Source organism: Sphaeramia orbicularis, chromosome 17 (assembly GCF_902148855.1).
Source record: "Sphaeramia orbicularis chromosome 17, fSphaOr1.1, whole genome shotgun sequence".
NCBI lineage: Eukaryota > Metazoa > Chordata > Actinopteri > Kurtiformes > Apogonidae > Sphaeramia > Sphaeramia orbicularis.
Genome location: NC_043973.1, coordinates 35,716,850 through 35,744,222, shown reverse-complemented (window position 1 = coordinate 35,744,222; position 27,373 = coordinate 35,716,850). Strand labels below are relative to the sequence as shown.

The 27,373-nt window shown below is 36.0% G+C and overlaps 1 protein-coding gene across 2 annotated transcripts; it reads right to left on the bottom strand.

Annotated features, from left to right (window-relative positions):
* Positions 1-12,506: 12,506 nt before the first annotated feature.
* zbtb41 (zinc finger and BTB domain containing 41) lies at positions 12,507-27,017 on the bottom strand. Of its 2 annotated transcripts, none has more exons than XM_030160137.1 (11): positions 26,773-27,017; positions 23,227-24,480; positions 21,502-21,709; positions 21,308-21,377; positions 20,326-20,473; positions 18,142-18,271; positions 17,934-18,024; positions 15,711-15,822; positions 15,517-15,622; positions 15,350-15,438; positions 12,507-13,396 (listed from the first exon to the last, which is right to left on the bottom strand). In XM_030160137.1, exons 1-11 carry the CDS (start codon positions 26,777-26,779, stop codon positions 12,780-12,782), a joined length of 2,832 nt encoding a protein of 943 aa, XP_030015997.1. In that variant the 5' UTR covers positions 26,780-27,017; the 3' UTR covers positions 12,507-12,779. The 2 variants fall into 2 exon arrangements, with proteins under 2 accessions (XP_030015997.1, XP_030015996.1); XM_030160136.1 differs by having other exon boundaries at positions 12,508-13,396; positions 15,711-15,817; positions 17,929-18,024; positions 26,773-27,015.
* Positions 27,018-27,373: the final 356 nt, after the last annotated feature.

Genomic DNA, 27,373 nt, shown 5'->3' with positions numbered 1-27,373 from the left:
CCATGTTGCTAAACCAGGGAAAGTTGACTTTGTGAGTTCTCCACCACAGAAGGGAGTCCTGTTCGCTGTCAGTTGTGGAGGACTGCATGTAGGCGCTCAGCTCAGCTTCTACAGCAGCAGTGGGATCCACATATCGATATATCGTTGCTTTTTCGATATTAATATCTTGAATGTTCATATCTAGACATAGATTGGATAACGATATATCTTTCAGCCCTAGTACAAATCAGTACATTTGTTTATTACAGATGTTATATTAACCATTTCTATGTTTCTGTTTTTTGTGCAGATAATTTCTGTATTGTGGATACTTCTAGATACAGGAATCTGGAGAATATTGGGATTCAATATGTAAAGTCAGGAGATCACCAGGAGTTTCAGTGTGCTAGTTCATCTAAAACCAGCTATGGTCACTGCAAGGACGGACAGATGACATTCGGCAGATGTAAGTATAGACATAAGCTCTTTGTAATTTGTACCTCAAAGTATTTAATGTTACAGCTCATTTCTTCAGGTCAGACTGACTAAAAATGAAAAGATCCTGGACTGCATACTGCACTGGAATGGAATTGATGAAGAAAAAGTCAAATCAAAGAGTCCAAATCTGAAATAATAGACAGACTCATAGTGTTTTAACTGGTCCACTACCTGTATTTTTTTTTTTTTTAATTTTATTAAACTTTAACATGGTATGCAATATACAAGCACAAATCACACATGATTTATACATTATCTGCCTGTCTCTCTCTAATATACTTAAAAAATGTAAAACTAAATCCAACCACAGCGGAAAAAAATCTGAAAAATCCTCCCATCACTGCTCAGAGATTAGGAGTTGAGTTTATAATACATGAGAACAAAGAAGAATAAATGTAATGAATTAAACCCAATAATAAACATTTGTACCTGATGAGACATTCACTGCTGTTGTTTCTTTGTGTTTAGGTTGTGGCTCTTGGAATCGTTACTGGGTAAGTGGTTTTACTGGATAATCAAACAAAAAATACAATCAGTTGACATTTGTGTGCATTTTATGTTTAATGTATATTTAAAGATTAATGATGGATTGTATTTTCAATGTTTTTTATTCATATTAAATGTGATTTTGACAGTTTCTTTTATATATTGGACAGAATATACAACAACGTATGGATTATGACATCTTTATTTTGTTTACATTCACCATATATATATATATATGTGTGTGTGTGTGTGTGTGTATATATATATTTATTTATTTATTTATTTATATAAACTGATCAATACTGTGGCATAGATAGATAGATAGATAGATAGATAGATAGATAGATAGATAGATAGATAGATAGATAGATAGATAGATAGATAGATAGATAGATAGATAGATAGATAGATATTATTTTTGGGTATTATTATTATTATTATTATTATTATTATTATTAACTGTCTGTGTTGTGAACAGGGATTTTGTCGATAAAGTTCAGAGAAGAAACCACCGCTGCCTTCTACTTCACTCATCATCAACAGAAAAACCAAGAAGTCTTGTCATTTTAATAAACTAAATGTTACATTTTATTTGTATTTTTTATTTTGTTCATTAATCTATAACTGTACTCAGTGTTGTGAGCTGACTGGGTTTGTTTTTTTTCTCTTTATGCATTTTGTAAAAATAAGGAGAGCAGCCTGAATAAACTGACAACAAATTGAAACACGTTTCCTGTCATTTGGATATTTTTTAGATAAATATAGTAGGTATATTAAAAGGTTTCATGTGTCACTGTCTTATGGACAGATAGTTTGTGGAAAGAACTTTTTTTTCTTTAGTGCATTAATGTCATATATTTTCATTAATATTCTTGAACTAAACCGAAGTATATTCAAGGTTTAATCCTACAGACCTGAACAGCTACTGATAAAACAGCTGAATTAAATTCCAGTGAAAATGTTGATATGCCTTGGATTTGCTCTTTTATATAAACACATTTAACCCATAAAGACCCAAACATCGAACACAAACCAAAAGCATCTACTGATCTAAACTGTTTAATACTTGTTAAACCAAACCCGATCCAGACTAAAGCAAGAACAAATAAAATAAGTAGATGTATTTCTGTTAGAGGGGTTAATCTGTGGAATGACCTGGAAGATCGATTCCAACTGTCTAAAACAATTAAAACTTTTAAAAAAATGTATAAATTAACTATTATTCAAATATATGGAGCTCAGGACTGACAAAAGAAAAGACTTGTTTAAAAGACTAGGATCAATATTAGTAGTTGAGATAAGGACATGATTTACCTGAATTAAATTAAATATGTATATTATTCTGTTGTACGTTTAACAATGATTACAAGGACATTTTTGTTTGTTTTCTTGTGGTAACATTGTGTTAATTGTAAATACGGTTATGCAAAATAAGTCTGAACTTCAGCCTAAACCTTTTCAGTCACATTATATAGAACAATGGATATGTTGTTTTTGTTTGTTATCTAAAGTAATTAATGACCAAATAAACTACTACTACTACTAGACTTGGGCTCACAGGCTGAAGAAAAATGTGAAATACAAAAATATTAAATTGTATCCAGTATATTATTTTGCAGTGTTTAGTAATCTACAGGGTGTCCCATAAGTCTTCATACATAGGAAAAATAAAGTTTCTGACCTAAACCCATTTTTATTTATATAATATGCTCTATATGACTGCCATTTTGTCGGGAACACTTTTCAATGCGTGTCCTCCACTGCTGAAGAACTATAAAGAAGAAATATAAAGAAATACATGTTAGAACCATATATGTATGGAATGTATTATGTCTCCTATGTATGGAGACTTATAGGACACCCTGTATATTCATGCCATATATTTGGAGGCGATAGACTAAATTTCATTTACTTGCACTCTTTTGAAAGGTTTATGTTACATTATTAGTCATCTTAAGTTTGAATACGTTTCCAAAAAATGTGTAAAAACAAAACACGTCAAAACAGCATAACAGTATTTTACGTAATTGGTCAAGTTATTACAATAATGAGCTCTGAGTTTCAGTGTCTTATTTTTCAGGACGGTAGAAAGATGACACCAAAGACAGGGTGTATCAAAAACAACTATACATTTTGAAAAAGTACCCCCAGCTCCACATTTGATAATTTTTGGAATTTTCTTTTGTGGACGTCAGTAGGTCGGGGATTGGTGGATATTTGTCCAAATTTACAGACCCAGGTTTTCATGCATGAGTGAGCAGGGGCAAACTGTGCAATCCAAGTTAAAACTGGTTTGAGTGAAGTAGCAGTGGGATTTAAATCCAATCAAAGGTCATGGGCGGGGCCAATGGGCAGGATTCCAAGACACAAAACAGCATTTGCAAATTCAGCATTCTCATGTGTGGCCATGTGACAGTGGAACACATTATCAACAGAACTATGAACAATTACAAACTATCACACGTTCTCCTCCATGGGGATAAAACATCTACTGTCAAACCAAACCTGTAGATCTAATGGAATGTGATGTAAACATGTTTAGAGTGTGTGAGACAGACTGCAGAGGGACAGAAGAGGGAATGGTTGGATGGGAATGAATATTTTACATAGATGGAGTTAGAAATATGCATTTTTTACAGTTCTTTAATGTTTTAGTTTTTATTAATGTCTGTTTTTTTAATGATATACAGATGGAGTTATAAATAGGCTTTTTTTTTTTTTTTACTGTTTTTTACCATTTTAGTTTCAATTAATGTCTGTTTTGTTTTTTGTAATGATAACATCAGCCTGCCCAGAGACTACAGGTGGAAACAAGAAAAGCACTCGGAGAGCGCAGACCTCCGCCAAGGCCGATCAGTGGGGCCCCCCCACCCCTGATCACCACCAAAATTCAATCAGTTCTTCCTTGTGCCAGTATCAACATTTCCTGAAAATTTCGTGAAAATCCGTTGATAACTTTTTGAGTTATCTTGCTAACAAACAAACAAACAAACACACACACACACACACACACAAAGCAAAGCGATAACAATAGCTCCTGGTGGAGGTAATTAGCACTAGTGCTACAACCTGGCACACTACATCTCTCCTTTTTAAGGTTAATGTATATTGTGCATTGTCCCTGTCTAAATGAATAAATAAAATAAAATCCATCTTGTTTTCCACAAAATTGCTAGGCATTAACACTTTGGACACCATGTCAGTTTCATTCTGTACCCATGGCAGCTGTTCCTGCCTTTCAAAGTTAATTCAACTTGTTTAGGCCTGAAAGTGTCACTGAGGACAGGACAAGTTAGGGTTAGGGCAGTGTTTTCCAACTTTGGGGTCGGGACCCAACGTGGGGTCGCCTGGAATTCAAATGGGGTCACCTGAAATTTCTAGTAATTGATAAAAAAAAAAAAGTACTAATAAAAATATATGGTGAGTTGACAGAGACAATCCCAATCCATAACAGACATGACAAACTGTGAGTGTGAAACTGCAGCACTGTGGTTCTGTTTCTGTGTCAAATGTTCATTGTGGTCAGTTTCAGATGCTGCAGCTCTTTCATAATTCATAGTTTCAGTTCTTGTTTGTTCAGTATTAATTGTCCTCCTTGTAAATCACAGCTGGACTGACTGTACATATCCTGACCAAGGAAAATCAAATTCTCCTTTTGTGCAGTAATCTACACCTGGATTTACTGCCTCTGTCCATAATAATGTAAATTATATAGACTCAATGTTGGCTAAAATTAACATTTATTTGTAACATAGTATAGTAAACTATTATATGATCAAAAACAAATTTATTTTAGCAAAAATGTCTCTGTTTTGAATGTCTGGGGTCATGGGCCAAAAAAGACTGGAAACCACTGGGTTAGGGTTAACTAATGTCACTGAGGACAGGCCAAGTTAGGGTTAACCCTAAGTGTCTGTAAAGTGTCTGTAAATTTATACAAATATCCACCAATCCCCTACCTACCGACGTCCATAAAAGAAAATTCCAAAAATTATCAAATGCAGAACTGGGGGTAATTTTTCAAAATGTATAGTTTTTTTTTTTTGATACACACTGTAGAAATAGAAATGACATATATTGAAGAAGAAGAGGGTGAATCTGGAAGGTTCCAGTTCAGTGTTGGTGCCTTTGATACCAAACCACATCCATTTTATTATCAGTTAACTTTTGTAATATTATTATTCTTTCAGTTCAGTCACATGAATTCACTGTTTGAAATGGAATGATAGCTATATTTAATTTGTAAGTAATAAGTAATTATCCTTTTCATTTTGCAAAAAGTGGTGGCTGAGATTATCTAATTCTTTCACTTAAATTAAAAACAAAAACAATAAAAATGGTAAAAAAAACATTGAAACAAGTCAAAAAACAAACAAACTCCAAAATGCTAAAATTCATGTTAACGTCAAAACTCTGCATTAAAAATGCACAAGTTAATGCACTGTTGAATACAAGAAAACCAATAAGTTCTACATAAAAATAATCCAACACACAGCAAAGTTAAATTAAAAAAAAAAAAAACATACACTGAAAAGTAGAAGTGCATTACTTTCACAAAAGAATATTTAATTATGAGAAATGTTGAAAAAAGTTAACAGTCATCATTATGTAACATGAAAGAAATGCAGATTTTCCATTAAAATATCAACATGAAATTGAAGAAACACTAAAATCCACAATTAATGTAATTTGTAAATAATATCTGGCTTTTTATTCTTTTGAGTATGTAAATATTTCAGTGTCACTGAGTTACAGTCCTGTTCTCGATTAATAGTCGCAGAAAAAATTATTATTCCATCAAAAGTCGTCAAAAACAGTGGTTTTGCAATCCAGTCCTAACTCCTGTGTGTGTCATGTGACTAAAACAGACAGAATAGAAAACATGGAATGAATAAAAACACTGTTTTTGTCATAACAATGACACAGATACTGATGGAAGAACTGAAGGGATTTTGGTTTTTATCAAGAAAACATGTTAAATGGATAGATATCAGCTCTGAAATTAAACTACTATGAACTCTTTCTGTTATCATTATATTTGTTCAAACAAATGGACCTTTAGTTGGACCAGGAATTAAAATGAACAAGAAACTGAAGAAAACAGCGGTCTAACAAGTTTTTCCATGACTGTATTTGTGGAAAAATTTCTTTTTCATAGTTTTTGTGTAAAAGTCAGCCTTTTCTTTTCAAATCTATGACACATGATGATGATAACTAAGTGGAACTTTTCTAATACTTTTGATCAAAATAACATTAGATAACACACTACCATAGTCATCAGATAGAGTTTTGTCTTTGTTGAATCCAACGCACTTCCATAGAAACACTGACAGCTTTATTCCTTTTTTTAAAATCACCATAGATTTATGTTTTCAGATAATTAGTGCAGATTTAGCCGAGTACTTTGAGTTACATTATTCGTGTTCTTTTCTTTAAATAAAACATTACGTTACTGTATATTTAAGTGAAAACAAATTTCTTCTTGAACATTTGACCAGGTTTTATACATCCATACATCTCCATTATGTTTAAAGGGGTTATATGTACTATTTTTATAAGTCTTCATGAAGTGAATTTGTTCACATCGATGGTCCAGGGGGGTCCAGTCCTGGTCCTGCAGAGCCACTATCCTGCATGTTTCAGATGTTTCCCTCTTCCTTCACACCTGATGGTCGTTATCAGCTTCTGCAGAACTTGATCATTTGAATCAGGTGTGTTGGAAGAGGGAGACAAACTTTTCTGTGTGTTTTAGAGTGAATGAAGTGAAATTACATGATGAAAATGTTTACATCTAGAAAGCATCCTTTAAAAATGTGAATAACATGAACAAACTGAAATTTCTTAAGAAAATTAAGTGCAATTTTAACAATATCATGCCTCGCACATGTAACTATAGATCACAGTGGATCTATTAATACACAAAAATACACAAAACATTTAATAACAGGCAGAATATTGGTTAAACTATACTTATTTTTCTTTTGTTCCCTTTTGTTTGTAGACGTAAACATTTTACTGGTGTGGCCCATGAACTAAAATGAGTCTGACACCCATACTCTAGTGCAGGGGTGTCCAGTCCTGGTCCTGCAGAGCCACTGTCCTGCATGTTTTAGATGTTTCCCTCTTCCTTCACACCTGGTGGTCGTTATCAGCTTCTGCAGAACTTAATCATTTGAATCAGGTGTGTTGGAAGAGGGATACAAACTTTTCTGTGTTTTAGAGTAAAAAAAGTAAAATTGCATGATAAAAATGTTTACATCTAGAAAGCATTCTTTAAAAATGTGAATAACACGAACAAACTGAAATTTCTTAAGAAAAATAAGTGCAATTTTAAAAACATCATACCTCACATGTGTAACTATAGATCACAGTGGTGTGCAAAAATATTACAACACTTGTCAAATCTTCAGAAACTGGTGGTTTATTTTGTTTCCAGAGCCTGAATTTCACTTTTTTGCCATTGCAAAAGGTAAAGGCAAAGGTACTGAGAATATTTCACCTACAAATTTATCAGTCCAGTCCTTTTTTTTTTTTACATTTTACTCTGATATTTAGTGTGCCCCCCCTTGGCAACAATCTAAGGAAACTCTGTGGAATGAGCTTCTGAGAGCATGGAATGACACTGGGGTTGAAACTCTCAGAAAATACATCGACACAATGAAAGAAAGATGTGCTGCTGTGATTGTTGCCAAGGAGGGCCACACTGAATATTACAGCAAAATGTAAAAAAAAAAAAAAAAAAAAAAAAAAAAAAAGGACTGGACTGATAAATTTGTAGGTGAAATATTCTCAGCACCTTTACCTTTTGCAGTGACAAAAAAGCAAAACTCAGGCTCTGGGAAAAAAATAAACCACCAGTTTCTTATGATTTGACAAGCGTTCTAATATTTTTGCACAGTACTGTATTAATGCAAAAAAATACACAAAACATTTAATAACAGGCAGAATACTGGTTAAACTATACTTATTTTTCTTTTTTCCCCTTTTGTTTGTAGACGTAAACATTTTACTGGTGTGGCCCATGAACTAAAATGAGTCTGACACCCATACTCTAGTGCAGGGGTGTCCAGTCCTGGTCCTGCAGAGCCACTGTCCTGCATGTTTTAGATGTTTCCCTCTTCCTTCACACCTGATGGTCGTTATCAGCTTCTGCAGAACTTAATGATAGGCTTAGCATTTGAATCAGGTGTGTTGGAAGAGGGATACAAACGTTTCTTTGTGTTTTAGAGTGAAAAAAGGAAAATTACAGGATGAAAATGTTTACATCTAGAAAGCATCCCTTAAAAGTGTGAATAACATGAAAAATAAATAAAGCTTTACTTAATAACATGAACAAACTGAAATTTCTTCAGAAAAATAAGTGCAATTTTAACAATATCATGCCTCAGTTTATCATTTACAAATCATTTAACTATAGATCAGAGTGCATCTATTAATACACAAAAATACACAAAACATTTAATAACAGGCAGAATACTGGTAAAATTATACTTATTTTTCTTTTGTTCCCTTTTGTTTGTAGACGTAAACATTTTACTGGTCTGGCCCATGAACTAAAATGAGTCTGACACCCCTGCTCCAGGGCAGGGGTGTCAGACTCATTTTAGTTCAGTTCCACATTCAGCCTAATATGACCTCAAATGGCCTGTACCAGTAAAATAATATAAATAATAGGATAAGAACTTCTAAATAATGTCGACTCCAAAGTTTTTTTCTGTGTTTTTGAGTGAAAAAAGTCAAATTCCATATTGAAAATGTTTACATCTACGAACCGTACTTGAACACAACATGAAAAAATATGAACAACCTGAAAATTCTTAAGAAAAATCAGTGCAATTTTAACAATATTACAGTTCAGTTTATCATTTATACATATGCATCACAACTTACAGATCACAGTTGATCTACAAATGCACAAAACATTTAGTAACAGGCAGAATATTGTTAAAATTCCACATACTTCTCTTAAGACATTTCAGGTTATTCACATTTTTTTGCAAAAGACTAGTCTGTAAATGTAAACATTTTTGTGTAATTTTACTTTTTTTTAACACTACAACAGAGGGAAAAATTAGTAGTTTCATTACTTATAGGTTATTATGATAGTATTTTACTGGTTCTGACCCACTTTAGATTGAATTGACCTAAAATGATTCTAACATCCTTGATTGTTCATATCGTCAGTGTAATTTCTGCATTTCACTAATTCATCCTATGGGCCGGATTGGACCCTTTGGTGGGCTGGTTTTGGCCCCCGGGCTGCATGTTTGACACCTGTGCCCTAGGGGATTTCTGTGACCACTAGAGGGAGTAGTGAGCCACTCTCTCTGTCTCCTATGTTGAGGAACCAGAGCTTGACCAAAGCCACAGAAAGAGACCAGATGTAATGAAAACCACAAAGAAACAACATTTAGAGTCAAAGACAGTGACAGAAAAATGATAAAAATTAGAAGCACTGTTGTTGTTTTCACCACTGGACACAGATAAAAATGAAAAGAAAGGAGTTTGATGCTGAAATGTCAGTGTTTTTTTCTACACAGTTGAGTTTGATTATAAAGCTTGTGAAAGTATAAACTTTTTGTGTGATGTTATCATCTTCGCTAAGTTGCTGTTTGTTGATCCACGGTTCAGACTAAACTGTGACAGTTCTGACCTTGTTTAGACGATTCCAAACAGATCTTTAGTTCAGGTATTGACAACACAAACTGTACAGAAAATGAAGGTGATTTGTGGTTTTTACTGTGGCTAAGCTAACTGAGCTACAATGTAAACTATCAGCTGATGCAGCACGTGAAAATTAAAAGACATTATTTTGACTGAGTGTTAAAATAAGCAGATATGGGGTTTAAGGCAGCCATACACTGTGCGATTATTTCAATCGTTGCACGCAGCTCCATCTCAAACTGTGCGAATCAATGGTAAAGTCAGGCTCACGATTCCTGTTCTCACACTGTACGGACTGATGCTGGTATGAGACCTGACTGCTCATACTGTAGGACCATACACCAGAGGACGCACCACACTGTAGGACCATACACCAGAGGACGCACCACACTGTAAGACCATACACCAGAGGACGCACCACACTGTAGGACCATACACCAGAGGATGCACCACACTGTAGGACCATACACCAGAGGGCGCACCACACGTTCCAGTGTTGGATCCGGAAATACGTTAAAATACCAAGGAATCCGCAAGTGCATAGATGATTGTGTATTGGCGTGAGTCATGAAATGGTAGTGCTAAACAAAAACCAAAGAGCTGCTTTGGCAATATGTGCCATTATCTGTGAGGAATCAAAAAAGAAGAAAAGACGACCACGTGTTTGGTGCAGGAATTGTTTGTCCAGACGTGGACAGTATGGGCTGTCAGTCCTACAGCAAAGGGAACTAGAGGGAAGCTGCAACAGATAAACTGCTCTAGGACAATATCCAGCTACTGTTAGCTTAGAATTAGCTTACAGTAGCTGGCTGTTATTGTATTGGCGCATGCACAGTGTGAGAATTTGAGGCCCATGGGCTCATGGCACTGCTTTGACAGTGCGATACCCTCACGAGGAGCGAGCAGGATTTCAAACAGCTCCGTTTTCCTAGCGAATACACGATTGCTGGTGGTGAGGTGTTCATGTCTTCTCCTTAGCCCATGTCCACTGCACCAAGCACCACACACCATTAGAGGCACATCTGGACCCATCCCACCAGTGACAAATCGTCTCTAAAATCGCACAGTATATGGACGCCTTTAGTCTGAAGAAGAAAACTTGGTGATACCATAATACAGATGTGTGTAAACAATGAGCTTTGTGCTTTATTCAGTGAGTGGTACAGTCCATGGTGGTTTTAGTCCTAAGTGTGTTCTAGTATGAGATTTTTGCCTGTTGATAAGAGTTTGGAATATCCATACTACATACAACCCCTTTAAAGTCAGTACACTCAGCTATTTCATTTGTATTTTATAAATCTGGTAGGTAGGCCTGCGCGATTAATCGATTTTAAATCAAAACCAGATTTTTTTAATTAAGACGATTTTTAAAAAAACAAAAATCGTCAAATCTATTTAATTTCTCTTGTGCCTCTGAGCCATGCACCTCCGGGCTGCGCACCTGTGGGCTACCGTAGGCTCCTCCTTCTATCTGTGAGAGCGGTCCTTCACAGAAGTCCGTGTAGGGACTCCGGAACTTAAATCAGTGATGTGCCCGCAGTAGTGATACCTATGTAAGCCGTGGTTTCATGCACGGATCCCCCAATTCAAATATAACCACATGGGGGTCACTTATATTACGTGGTCCACGCACACACGCATGATTGATGCCTGTCACTAGTCGTTTTTCCATTGACCCTCAAATTGAATGAATATAACTTGCGCATAAAAATTTACCTAATGGAAAAACGTCAATTTCGTCAAAACTGTCATTTTTCAATTAAAAGTTTATGCGCTGGCAAGAGGTGATTTTTCAGGCGTAGCGCAAATGGTATATCACACAAAACTGCAATGGAAAGACCTTTTTCTGCAACTACAGTCAAGAGAATAAAAAAATGGATGTTGACAAAAACAAGAGAAGAAGAGTTTTAAAAGAAACATGACGCAATGTGTGTGGACACTAGGGATGTAATGATTACTGGTATAACGATAAACCACGGTAAAATTCCAGATGGTTAGTATTAGCATTTCAATTCTAATTATCATGATAACTGTGTTTGAGTTCCGCACTTTGAAAACTAACGGTACTGCTCATTTCCTGGAGAAGCAGCAGCCTTCCAAGCACATATGCCAGTTTCCAATGTCTATCTATCTATGAATAAGAAACTACAACAACCGGAAAATGGTCAAACAATGACCATAAGGTGCCATCTTTCATGCACATTTGTATGTTTGATGTTTACATGTTAATATTTGAATGTTTCTGCAAACAGAAAGTACATTGTGCCTATTATTTTGTTTTTTTGTTGTTTTTTTCAAAATACAACTTGGTTAAATTATTTCAGTGTGTGTATCAGTCCTTTTTGTACATTTTGAGCAGAATTTTAACAATACTGCGATAATAATGCTAACTGTGATAATTTTGCTCATAATAACTGTGATATGAAATTTTCATACTGTTACATCCCTAGTGGACACACCAGGAAACCAAATCATTTTTTAAATTTAGTACGGAATAGAGAGGTAATATATAATAATAATGAATATATCTGTAAATCAATGTGATATTTACGTTTGTCGTCATGTTTATGGAATTACTTATGGTGTCATCTTGCGATAATAAATAAACAAATCATCGCATCGTGATTTAATGGAAAAACTGACATTACGCACCTCTATTTTTTCGACATTTAGAAAATATCGGTAAAGCTTTGCACATATGTCCAACGGAAAAGTGACTACTGACTTACATTGGTTTAACTTCTGATACCATCACAGATTTGAGGTAGGGAGCAGTGCCTTGCATTGCGTGGCTGCTCACGAAAACGACATGCTGACTTCTGTTGTCTTTTGTAGTTTTACCCAAAAATCGAAAATCAAATTTTTAGAGGAAAAAAATCTAGATTTTATTTTTGGCCAAAATCGTGCAGCCCCACTGGAAGGTTAGTGGTTATATGTGAGGATAGTGAACACACGACTGAAATAAGAATTCTTATTTAAAAGTAAGAGTTTCCAGAGTGGTTTTTTTGTCCTGTATCATGCACAGAAGAACTAAATCGGGTGCAGGGCTGTAATTTTTCTTCTCGTTTGTAATGTGAGTCAATCATGATTCTTCCTCATGTGCAGCTCATGTTCCTCTTGTTATTAAAGTCTCCGTTTTTGGTTGAAGAGAATCAGTGTGTGTGATCGGAGTTCGACATGTTCTGCACAGACGAAGGGGCCTCCAGCCCCAGTAGCGTACCCAGGTAGGACTGGTCCCGGGGGTCCATCATCTGGTCTGACCTCACCGGGTGGACGATGTTGGTGGGCTGAGGGGTGAGGGTGTACTTCTCTAAGAAAGCCAGCTCGGTGGCGGCCTGGTAACTGGAGTTCTGTTGTCCTTGCGGCTGCATGCTCACAACGCTGTGGGACTGTGAGGAGTGGGTGTTCATGTCCCCCTGCGCTCCACCTGACAGCTGGACCGGAACTAAAGTGACGGGTACGCAAACGTTCATAGGAGGCGGCGGGCTCTGGAGGGCTGACTTTGCTTCAGCTCGGTACACCTTAGAGCTTTCGTCAAAAGGGATGGAGACCATTTTGTCCTCGCTGAGCGTCGCGAGGGGCTGCTCGGTGAAGCGGCTGCTGTGGACGTGGTCGACGTGGTACTTCAGTTTGTCTTTCCTCTTAAAGGTGGCGCTGCAGTGCGGACAGTTAAAGGGACGAGCGTCCGAGTGAATCACCATGTGCTTCGTCAAGGTTTTCTTGATTCGGAACGTCTGATGGCATTCAGGACATCGGTGGGGTTTCTCACCTTCAACAAAAACAGAAGAGAAGATGAGCATGAAAATATATTATTATTATTATTATTATTATAACCATTTAAAAAGGAAAAAAGCTCATTGAGATTACATCCACACTAAAAATATACCTAAAACACAATACAATATCTTTATATTCATTCAAAATCAAGTGGATTTCTACAACCTGTTTTAATTCCTGCTTAATTTGTTACATTTCACAGCTAGTTACATAACGACATTTGCACATATAAGGTCAAGACTTCTGACAAACATCTCTCCGAGTACGACATAATTGTTTACCAGCAGCAGCGGTTGTAGTAAAAACTGAAAATATGTTCAAACTTCAAGCCGATTACCTAAAATGTTCAGTTGTTGGTTGTATTAACGAACACAAGTGGCTGGGCTCAATTGCATTTAAAGGGCCAGCGCTCAAAACCACCTTTCTGGTGTCATTACTCAGAAATAGGGTTAAAGATGGACCTGTGGAGTTGAATTAATGAAGAATTCAGACCCAAGCAGAGCATTTACAGTTTATGGAGACCACAAGGAAATGTTTTAAAATGCATAATTCTATTTTAAAAAAGCAAAACATCACTCCTTTAAATGTATCTCAAAGCAGAACCCGATTTCATCAATTAGAAAAACGTCTACAGCCAGATTTATCCTTTTCCCATTACTTTAAAATGACTTTGAATGTATAAAGAGACCAGTTCCTTCAGTTTGAGCTTCTCCTGTAAATTGTTCCAGGCCGTGGGAGCAGATAATTTACATGCTTTCATTTCCAGTTCTGTTCTGACTTTTGGAACTGATAGTGAAAACAGATCGTGTGGGAATGACCCTTAAGTCATTCCAACAGATGTAGACCAGCAAATGTGATGGAAGCAGACCTAAAATACATTTATAGAGAATGACTGTAACATAATAAGAGCTCTGTACACATTATATAGAGCATAGAGTGACATTTATAGTGCCTAGGTGTGAAAAAACAGACATTTAACTGATATTTAATTGTAAGTCTAGAGAACTTACTAAATATATTCAAATTCTCTGTATATTAAGTTTTCACATTATCATAACCCTGGTATTTTGGTGGATAATGTCTCCCCTCTGGTTTTGTAGCTGTTCCAGTTTAACACCAGTAGATGGCAGCACCTGCTTGTTCCTCTTCTGAATATTGACTTTTATATGACAGTATGTTATCGTAGAAAATTTTCACTTGAAAGGCTGATAAAAACTAAATTAAAACTAAACATTATGACAAAATACAACTAAACTACTGTTTTTCATCAAACTGTAGTCTGAGCCTTTATGTAACAGACCTTTATTTGCAACAGGATTGGATTAGATAGTCCTTCATTAATAAGCAGTCATATTTAAATATGAAATGTAATTTTTTAAATATATATTACTCCTTCTGCTGATAAATGTACTGAATTACAAATAATACAGACTTCAACACTTTCATAACTGTTTCCAAATACATCAGCTGTTGCAAACCATCCATGATTTAACAGGGATTTTATTATAAAAGCATTTCCATCTTGTAGAGGTGCAGTTTAGCCACGATATTTACACAACTGATCTCTCACAGTGTTGAAAAGAGTCTGATTATATATTTTTTTAAATAAAAGAAAGTAGCAGAGTACATAGCAGTATTTTTGGTCTTTATTTGCTTGTGTACACTACATCCCTTGCCATTATTAGAGACAAAGATTGTGATAAATTGATGTTTTTTAGCTGAAGAAATACTAGTAAATGTACTTTTAAAAAAAATTAAAGCTAAACTAAAATTCAAATTGAAATAAAACATAATGAAAATGATAAAATAAGATTAAATGCTAAAAAAGTAAAGATTGTTCAAACAGTTATAATCTTATTTCTAATGTGTTGTTGCCTCTAAACTCTTCTGCTTCACACTATTCTGTTCTCATGACATGAATCCACTGACGTCTTTGTTTTCTTACCTGAGTGGGTTCGAAAGTGCATTTCTAGACTGGACTTTCCTTTAAATTCCTTCTTGCAAACCTCACACTGATGCACAGCAGTTTTATACCTACGGGGAAAAACAATTTACACTCAATTACAGAAAACTGGATGGTTGAAACTGAAAAGGAAATATAACAGAACATACTTCTGCCAAACTTTCTCTCCTAAATGAACACTTTTATAGTGGACGGTCAGATGGTCGTGACGCCTGAAGCACTTCCCACACTCTTCACACTGGTGTGCTTTCTCACCTGTAAGCAGTGACAAATAATATTGTAAATGTAGTTCTAAGGCATCAGTGCAGTAATACTGACACACACTGTGTATTCTGTACTGTACCAGAGTGTATTTTCTGATGTTTGGTCAGGTGATCGTGGCGTATGAAGGTTTTCCCACATTCATCACATTCATAGCGTTTGTCGTCATGGTGAACTCGGAGGTGGAGCCTGTACAAAGAGCACATTTCTTATTAAAAATAAACTATAAAATGACATTTTATGGGTGACAATTGGTTGACACACCTCCTGATCCCTCCTACTTTAAAGGAGTGATATTTTGCTTTTTTTTTTTTTTTTTAAATGGAATTATGTATTTTAAAACATTTCCCTATGGTTTACATAAACTGTCAATGCTCTGCTTGGGTCTGAATTCATTAATTCAACTCCACAGGTCCATCTTCAACCCTATTTCTGAGTAATGATACCATAAAGGTTGTTTTGAGTGCTGGCCCTTTAAATGCAAATGAGCCACTTCTGTCCCGTTCAGCCACTTGTGTTCGTTAGCACAACCGACAACTGAACATTTTAGGTAATTGGCTTGAAGTTTGGACATATGCTGATAAACAATTATGGCGTATTTGGAGAAATGTTTATCGGAAGTCTTGACTTTATATGTGCAAATGTTGTGACGTAACTAGTTACAGACACAACAAATTAAGAAGGAATTTAAAAAAAAAAAAAAAAAAAAAAGAAGGAACTAAAACAGGTTGTTGAAATCCACTAGATTTTTGCCAAAATGAATATAAAGATAGTTCTGCAGCACCTGGAAGATTCAAATTCAAACTTTTTGAACTATTAGGGTCCTCAAATACACAAATAAATGAACCAAAGACTAATAAAAGCTGGTTTAGCAAAATATGACCCCTTTAATACTAACATAGAGCCAACTGATTACTCAGCATTGTTATCATTCTGTAACATCCTGGCTTTGGCAGATGTGCAGTGCAGCCCAACAAACTCTGGAAAATGTGTCTTTTTCAACAAGTCAGACTAAAGTTGAGGTCATTTGTTTGTCAATTTGAATCAGAAATAACTTAAAATAACCCAAGAATAGGGCACTTTCACAGGCACTTCAGGAAAATATTCAGGAGCAAATGTTCTAAATATGTTACATAAACTACAGGTGTCAAACATACGACCTGCGGGCCAAAGGGTTCAGTCCAGCCCATGGGATGAATATGTGAAATGCAAAAATGATACTGATAATAACAACAGTCAAGGGTGTCAAAATCATTTAGTTCAGGGGTCAAATACAGACCAGTATGACCTAAAGTGGGTCAGACCAGTAAATTAATAACATAATTATCTATAAATAATGACAACTCCAAATGTTTCTCTTTGTTTTAGTGCTAAAAAGTAAAATTCACATGAAAATGTTTATATTTACAAACAATCCTTGAACAAAAAAATGTGAATAACCTGAAATATCTTAAGTAAATGCAATTCTAACAATATTCTGCCTTTTACTAAATGTTTTGTGCCCTTGTAGAACCACTGTGATCTATAAGTTGTAATACACGAGTAATGACAAACTGAGGTTAAAATTGCACTTATTTTCCTTAAGACATTTTACATTGTTAATGTTATTCACAATTTTAAAGAAACTTTGTAGATGTAAACATTTTCTTTGCATAATTTAAACTTTCTCACTGTTTCTTACTGGTCCAACCCACTTCAGATCACACTGGGCTGAATGTGACCCCTGAACTAAAAAGAATTTGACACCCCTGTCTTAAATTATTTCATGTAGTTAATCAGTACAAAATGACCCTTTCAGACCTTTGTATGTCAAACTGAAACGATTCACCAATAACTTGTCAACTACTGAATAAATCAAGAATTATTCTGATAATCGTTTTGAGTATTTTTTGAAGAAAAAAGGTCAAAATTCTCAGATTTTAGTGTCATTGATGTGATTATCTTCTGGTTTCTTCCTTCTTTTTTGACATTAAACTGAATATGAGTGTGTTTTGATCAAATAAGACACCTGAAAACATCATGTTGGGCTTAGGGGTACACCATTTCACCATTTTCTGGCATTTTACAAACCAAACAATTACTGATTAATTGAAAATATAATGAGCAGATTAACTGACAGTGTAAATAATCGCTAGTTGCAGCCCTACTCATGTGGTTCTGCAGATGTGCCTCACATCCTCATCTCTTCTGGGCAACATCAAGCATTGGGCAGAGTTAGACTCAGAAGGAGGGTAAATGTTACTGTACAACAAAATATTCTGCAGCAGGAGGACGTGAACATCAAACCTCACTGGACCGACCTGTAGGAGCTGCCGTGACGGAAACTCTGACCACAGATGCTACAGAGGTGAGGCTTCTCCCCACTGTGGATCCGCATGTGCTCCCTCAAGGTTGTCCTATTGGGAAAAAAAAAACATCCTATTAAACACAAACACAAAAAAAGCAGCATATGCCAGAGTAAAGGTATGTTCTTATCCATTAGTAAAATGTGTGCAAAGTGCAGAAGGACCTACCTTTCCCTCACTGATTTCCCACAGACAAAGCAGGTCCATTTCCTTTTGCCTCCATGTGTACATTCAATGTGCCTTTTTCTGTTTCCTGTATCATTAAACTGGCGGCCACAGATGTCACAGGGGAAAGGACCTGGAAATGAGATCGGAAACTTGTAATGTTACAGTAAAACCAGCAAGAAATATTGAAATTTAAGAATTAACCCATAAAGACCCAGTGCTACGTTTATGGCCGTCCAAAATATTTTTTTCTCTATATTTAACTTTTCTTAAGTGATTTATCACCATCTATTATGTATTTTGTATTTATTGGGTATTTTATGTTGTATTTTGTGTTTTTTCAGTGAACATCAGGTGTTTTCCTATATTTAATTCACCGATCATGTGGATGTTCATAAAAGCCCAGATTAAGTTGATGGTTATTACATCAAAAGCAGAGAAAACTGAAGAAAAGTGACTTTTTCAGCAAAATATATCATTAATTGAACATTAACCCAGTGTGTCCATCCACTGTCACTGATCCAACTCCATGGGTTTTACTGGTGAATCAATGTTGTAGAAAATGACGGTGTTTCTACGTTCACTACGGAGCTTCTGAACGTCCAAATGGGTCATATCTGATGACCATGAAATATGACAAACGGCATTTTACACCAATTATTTACATGTATTGATAGGCTAAGTGGATCAACAGGTATTAAACAATTTACATTAGTGGATGATTTTGGTCTGTTTGGGTCTTTATGGGTTAAATGACAAGTTTAATCTATATCATTAAGGGGAAGTGGACGTTTGGTGGAAGTTTGTGTGTCTCGGGCATCACACAAAATCTGGAAAGAGCTGACTACTGCAGTTTGGCATACTTATGTATTTTTGGTCAAGGAAGAGACTAGCGAAAACAGCAAGTTGATAGGACCAATATTTTGGGAGATATTAGTAATTTTGGAATACAATAGCCTTACAATCACGTTGCCATGCCCAGAATCATAGAATCATCATTGAAGTAGGTTACCTGGTAACAAATAAACAATAGGGCCACGTTTCCATGGTGTCAAATTTCCTGTGCAGAAACAGACACGCCAGCTGAGAGGTTATTTAACTGAAAATGCCAGTTGAATTTACCAAAAAAATAAAGGAGTGAACTGTATCAGAAGATCTAAAACCGGTGTTTCTCCACGGGTCAAATTTAAATGAGGTTTCTCTATTGCAGTATTTATTTGTATTTAAACGTTCTTTTCTGTTAAAAAAAAAAAAGAAAAGAACTGTTGTTAACCTCAAGAAGCTGCTAAAATTACTGTTGGTGTCTGAAGTGGAGGCTTTGAAGAGACAGACCATAGATGCATATTGGAAACTATATTTAGAATGTTTTCCCCGCCTTGGTGTCAGACATTTATTTCAGATGGTGAACTGATACTGTTATATCACTTTCTATAAAACCTCAAGAGTACGGTAACAGGAAAACAGTCCTTTTGCAGAGCGATGCATCTCCAGTTTCAGCTTCTGTTCGCCATCAGAAAGGGCTGTGTGGTGTTTCAGTGAAGTGGAAAAAAAATCTGCTTATCAAGGGGTCATGTTGAAGGACTTTTATACTGAATTTCTACTGAAATAACTGGTCTAATAATTAGTGCCTCCCTCCAGAGCAGCACATATTCAGTTTCTGTGTCTATACTCCTGTCTGCTTTGTATCTATCGTCTACTGGAGGTCAAACAGACAAGGATATGAATATAACCATAGTGAAAATAAGTTAAACCTGTTCAACCTTTGGCCATTTGTTTCCAGTGGGAATCATTTCAATGTAATACAGAACAATGGGTTAGCTGATAGCAGAAGCTTCACTCATAGTTATCATCAGAAAACAGCAAAGGTAAAACAAAATATACTGTCATCGCTTCATAATGTGACCTCTATTTTTGCACATCTTTGTCTCATTCAGTGAGTTTTAGCGGTAGAGAAATAATACTTGTACTGCTGGATCTGTTCAGTGTTAGCTTAGCGCTGCAGAGTTAGTCACATTGGTCTGTTGTTTTATGAAATTATGCGTGATATATACGCTGGTCTCAGACTGTTAGCTTGGTTTAGATATTTTTCCATTTAAATTCTTGTTTGGCGTATTACTGTGGTAATAGATTGCACTGTGTCTGCCTACATTATTCCTTTAAAGGAGTATTTCTCCACTCGTTCCTCACCTAAATGGAACTTTTCCTGGTGCTTCAGTCTGGCAAACCTGGACTTAAAGTACTCATCACAGAAGGTGCATTTGAAGGGTCGTTCTTGAGTGTGGAGGATCATGTGCTCCTGGAGATGAGGCCTTCGGGTGAAGGTCTTCAGACAAATCTGCATCAGAAAGTTACAGGAAATCTGAGTAAATTATCTTTACATGTAATTAAGAAAATCTCTAAGTATTGAGATCACGATACTAAATAAATACTTTTACAACCATTTATTGATCAAACTGCTCATGAATAACCTAAGAATTATACACAACATCACCTTATTATTATATGTGATAAATTTAATGAATTAATAATATAAAATGAAAGTAATGCAATTTAATGTCCTTGGTCTTCTACATTTTTCTCATAAGCTAACAAAAACATCTCTCAAAATGAAAATTGAATAATTAAGTGCTTTATTTCTCTGAGAAGTTTTGATGTTTTGTCAAGAGTCTCAAACATAAAACTGAAAAATTGATAATAATAATGGATTGGATTTATATAGTGCTTTTCTAGACACCCAAAGCGCTTTACATTATTGACCCATTATTCATTCGCTCTCACATTCACACTCTGGTGGTGGTAAACTACATTTGTAGCCATAGTTGTCCTGGGACAGACTGACAGAAGCATGGCTGCCAATTTGCGCAATGCCATCGGCCCCTCCAACCACCACCAAACATTCATACACCAGTGTGAGTGGCACTGGAGGCAGGGAGGGTGAAGTGTCTTGCCCAAGGACACAACAGACTGACTAGGACAGAGCGGGATTCGAACCGCCAACCCTTCGGTTATTGGACGACCCACTCTACCACCACAAATAGTGCGTGTAAATCCTTTTTCTAATTTATAGCTCTTATTATTTCAGATACTCATTTGCTATGTTTGTACAACAATGACAATGAAAATGAGACTAAAATTAACTTTCAACAGACAAAATTAAACCAGCTCTTACTGCACATTTCCAGCCTTCACTCTTCCTTTTCCTCTTGGCGAGAAACTCCTGGATGTGGTCTGGATGAAACCTGGCAGGACAGAGTGAACACATGAACATCTAGTTCAGCTACCGTCATCATGGACATCTGATGAAGAATGTAGTCTGAATGAAAAATATGGACTTCAAGTAACAAAGGTTTCAAGTGTCCTCACCTCCTGACGTGCTTGGCCAGAGTTTTCTTGCTGGCGTGGAGTTTGTTACAGAACGGACACTTGTGCTCCTTCTTCTGGAAGGGAGCGTCGGAGGCGTGTTTCTTCTGGTGGACGGTCAGATTGGACTTGGTGGAGTAGCGCTGAAGACAGATCTCACACTGGAATGGCTTCTCTCCTGTGTGCACTCTGGTATGACTTTCATATTTTCCTAAACAAAAACCAAAAAAAAAAACATTTCATCTCTGCTTTGATACATTTTTGTGACATTGGTATTTTCTCTCAATGAACAGATTTATATAAGCACTGATTCAGTGCTTATATATTTTTACTAGAGGTGTGTATTGGCAAGAATCTGGCGATACAATACAAATCACAATACTAGAATCACAACACGATATATCACGATATATCATGATACTGTTAAACCTGTTAAAAAGGCAATTTTTTTATTGGTTTTGTTTCTTTTTAAAAGATTATTTCCTGGAAGAACTGAATTACACCAGAAATTTGCACAAATACTAAACACATTTTTGTTTGATCCCAACAGGATCTAATGTTATATCACAAAATGTTCCTGTGTTCAAACTGAAATTCTGTTTTACAGACATTACAGTTTCAGATCCTGTTCAAATGTTCATATTCTATTAGTTCAGAACTAACATCAGAACAGTATTTGAGTTCAATCCCAACAAAGGAACTACCATCTGCCTCTCAGACAGTAAAAAGTGCTTTTAGGATGATTGAAATAACCATTATTTAATAATTAGGGCTGTGTATTGCCAAGAATGTGCCGATACGATACAAATCCCAATACTAGGATCAAGATACGATATATCACGATATATCATGATACTGTTAAAAAGGCTTTTTTTTTTTTTAATGATTATTTCCTTGAAGAATTGAATTACAGCAGAAATCTGCACAAATACTAAACACATTTTTATTTGATCACAACAGTATCTAATGTTTTATCACAAAATGTTCCTGTGTTCAAACTGAAATTCTGTTTTACAGATATTACAGTTTCAGATCCTGTTGAAATGTTCATATTCTATTGGTTCAGAGCTAACATCAGAACAGTATTTTAGTTCAATCCCAACAAAGGAGCTAACATTATTTAATAAAAGAGTGATAAATAAGAATAAATAAAATATAAACAAAAAAGAAAAACTAAAAAACTAAAATGAACCTCCACCATATCTGCATTTGAATAAATACCTAAAAATATCGATACAGTACTTTTTAATATCAATACAGTATCGTGAGATAAAATATCACGATATATTGCAGAACTGATATTTTCTTACAGCTCTATTTATTACACTCAAATAGGTCACAGTACTCCAGTTTGCTTTCACTCATTTTAATAACTGTAAAAATAAGTGTATGTACAGTACTAAATGTGTACTAAAGTCTTTAGCCAACATTAGATTTTTTGATCTAGTCAGGTTATGCCTTTCTCAGTTTTTGTATTAAGATACAATCAGGATATATGGGAAGTATGTACAGCAATGAAAACAAACAAGAGCTAAAAAACAGATCATTTCCCTTTTAAAACCAGAAAATGTCAGTGCACAGTGGGTTTACTAGTGGTGAACATTCTATCAGAAATCTAATCAGAACAAGAACAGGGTAACTAGTCAACCGTAACATCTTACAACTCCAAACTAACCTTTGTAACAGAGCATGACTTCACCACACTAGACCTTGTTGCACGTTTCCTACCTGCTCGGTCAAAGGTCTTTTCACACTTTGGACACTTCAGGGTCTTTTTGCTGGCAGTCTGGATGATGACTGGAGCCAGACCCTCAGGATACACCGGACTCTGGGTAGAACTTCCAGCCTCCCCGTCTCCCACAGCCTGAGGCCCAGTCCTTCCTGACCGTCGCCGAGTTGGAACATCCAGTGCTCCCCAAACATCTACAATTTTTATCCGGAAAGCTTCACCCTCAGTCATTTCCCCTTCCTCATCCTGCTCCTCCTCATCTGCGGGATCTTCAATCTGAGTAGAATCTGACGTGTCGTTGACTTGAGGTTTGGATGTTTGATTTTCAGCAACATCTTTGCCTGCTTCTTTTACTCTTTCTTCTCCCAGCTCCTTTGGTGATACAGTTTTTTGTTCTTCATTCGGCATCTTGACAGTACCCTCCACATCATTTCTTTTACTCAGTGATGTCCTCTTTCGTGCTGATCTCCGCATATTAACCGCCCTCGGACCTGATGTCTTTTCTTTCTCAGTTGTAATTTCCTGCTGTGTATCACTATGGTTTTCAACAACATGGTTCGGCAGTATGTTCTCTGAACTAATCTGTCGACCACTGAGGTTACACTGAATATCTGATGAGCTCCGGATGTCTGTATTACTTGGTGGTGAGTCGCTGGGGGTCAGGTCCACTGCAGGAGACCCTCTAGTCTCAGCCTGGCCTTGTGTTGCACTAACAGGGTGAACGCTGCCCTCTTCACTCAGCAGCTTCAGTATATCCATCATGTCCAAGAATCGAGCTGCTTCCATTAGAGCTGGCAGGTCAGCCTCTGTAATAATGCATTCAGATGTGTACAAAAATCCAAGCAGATGCTGGAAAACAGAGTCCTCCACATGGTCCAGAGTCACAAGTGTTGTAGCTGGGTTCTTGGACAGCTCAGCGTGGAAGTAGCTGCTCCCATGGGCCAACACCACCTTATGAGCATAATAGAGCTTCCCACCCACAGACACTGAAACATCACAGAACCTCTGCCGGGTCCGGTCTTCATTCAAGAACTTGAGGAGGTTATGACTGTGATGTGACATAGTCAGGTGTCTGCTTTGTGAAGCTGATTCTACGACACTCGCCAACTTTGGTAGGGCATCAGAGCTCGACATAGTGGCATTTTCTGTGACAAATTCATTACCGGTCCTCACCGGCCGGCTGCGTTTGGGACGCAGAGGAGTAGCAGGTTTTCTCTTCATTGTTGTATTTGACTGGCTACCAATTATTACAACTGAAAAGGAAAAGAAATGGTCATTAAAATTAGAGCCATGAATGTTATTATGACAGAAATGTTCATATCGGTCAATATCAATAACTATCACAATAAATGTCAAATCATTATTTCCTCCAAGGCTGATTTGAGTCCTGAGTAAAAGGTCACGAAACTACAACGTCAACTGTGGATTTTCAGTTATTATTAATGGAAAAAAATTACTTGTCAAGAGAACACAGAGAACATTCAAAATAATAATATCACACTATAGTTGTTTTTCAGTGTCAAAATATACCTGTGTATGTATTTTTTTTCCTGTGTTAATTCCATAAATCCAACCATATGTATTTATTAGCATGGGAGTTAAAATAAGTTGCACTGAAATAAAATCTAAATTAAGTCTTTCATAAGCTGAAAACCTTTATTTTTCATTACTAACATGTCCCACATAAATACATTCCTTTACTCCACTTTTGTTTTATTCTAATTTGGTCACTATAATCACAGCTATAGTAAAATCAGATAAACCCCTGCACATGTGCTTATATGCTGTCGAGTTTGTGGAATTTATTTTTTTTTTTTTATACTTTATTTAGAACAGCAGAGTTTACATTACAAATAAAGATTTTTTCATATCAAACATACAAAAAAAAAAAAATCAGTCACAATAGAAGACATTATGTAAGTGCTTAATTATAATCATGCATAGAAAGAAAGGAGAGAAGAAAAAGTGGATAGGAAAGACAGGAAAAAGAGAAAAAAGTATGCCAACTTATACTAGGGGTGCCAAAGTTCAGATGAATATATTAAGGGAAGTACAGATTTCAACAATTTTGATTGCCTTTCGCTTTTCAGAGTACTTAATTGAGAGAATGTATTGTTTGAAATTATTATAGAATGCAGTAAAGCATGGCTTTTTTGCTGAGTATTTACAACAGTGAATGTGAAATTTCGACATTAAAACATTAATCCTCCGGTATCCGGGTGCGCCTTTTAGGCACACTTTGCATTTCGGGTTATAAAACTTTTCACAATTTAAATAAGGTTAGAATTCAAAAGGTGTTCATTTTTGCATGATCTTTAAAATTCTGTCCACCAACTAAAATGTGCACATTGTAAAACAAAAGAAAATTACAAGACTAGCATCTGTCTGCCAAGTGTGCCTAAAATGCACTATTTCTTCCATTTGATCTGTATGATTAGGGCTGACCTTGATTTACAAAAATAAAATCAAATTAGAACAAAAAAATAAATCAATATATAATATTTAATAGCTTAATTTATAGGTGTGCCTTTTTGGCACACTTGGTGACAGATGCTAGTATTTTTGAACATTTGACCTAGCCCTAAAAATAATAATGCAAATTAGCCAATGTTGCTGTTAATCATTGACATATACCAGGATGAAAAAATAAAATATGTGATCCATTTTATGTAGTATATTGGAAAAAAAAAAATTTTGTGTGTTTTTTGCATCCAAAAAAATTATTTGTTTACAATACAAACACAGCATTTAAAGAGTTTAAAAATGTGACAATTATTGAGTATTTGATATTTTTATTTATGGCTCAAGTTGATGAAATAGAAAAAAAGTGTAAAAGAATTAAAAACAAATTGTATGATTTTTTTTTTTTTCCCACATTATTCCACAAGTGTGCCAAAAAGGCACACTTGATGCTCAGTAAGGGCCTTGGTGGACGAGATACAAGAGGGTTAAAATTAAAAGATTTATCAGGTATAGTGATTCACTTCTGAGCAAGCTACTTTCAAAAAGGCCAAACAAAACATTCCTCCAAAACAACATAAAATGTGTTTCAATGTTATTAGTGGAATAGTTTTGACAGTTTCCTCTGTGTTATCTCAGAGATGAAAGACCGCGATACAACAGAATACACATGAGACTTTCGGTCATATACGTGCTACAGCTATGGTATTATTAGCTTGACACTGTAATAAAATGGAAACTATTTCTGATAGCACATTCTAACTGTGCCCTCACAGATACACAATAATGAACATATCTTTGGTGTTTGGGCCATTTTAAGCAGAGCACACACAAAACAATGGCAGCTATCGTCAACGTTGCACTCAGTAGACAATGGAGGCATGAGGAAACAAAGCCAGAATCCAGTTTAGTGCCCGAAAAGCTGAAGGCAGTGGTTTTCTCAGATTCAGTCTCCACCTCAAGGACCCCTAACGGTTTGTTGTGAGCTGCAGGGTGGGCCCCCTCCGAGGAGAGTGTTGACAAACGACCCTCACTGCTACCTCCAAAACTTACAAATATGTCGGTATGTTTTCATAATTTCTTACCTTTCATATATGTGCTGCATTTCAAAAGTAACGTATACTCCGGCTGACATTGGTAATGAGCGAAATAAAGTAGAAAATACTAATTTTCTGAATATATGTACCGCCCCATCTTCCCATCGTACCAGAAATGTCGGACATCGTAACAAGCTGCTTTCCTATTGGTTGGTTCAGCTTTTGTCCGTTAAAGAGTCTATTTTAGGATTTAAGTAACTGGAATAACCACAAAACGTGTCGTAGAAAATATATATCATCTTTTTTTTTGCAATTTATTTCAAAATAAAAAAGTAAAAAGTGTAATAAACGGAGAGGAATGTTGACGAGCAGTAAGTTGGGGGTCATTACAGAGTTCATGGAAGCGAGGCATTGTGGGTAATGTAGTCGAAACGCTATTAGCTTACTTACCAGTGGTGGAAAAATGTTTCTAGCCACCCCATGCATTTGTGATACATTGCATAAAGAATCCCTCTCACGTCAATGAACTCTGCAAAATATTGTGCCATTCTCCAAACCCACATGTTTCCTTTTGCATGTGCTCTGTTCCATCGACGACAAAACTGGATGTTTCAGCAAGATAATGAAACACATCCACTGAAAAATGTAT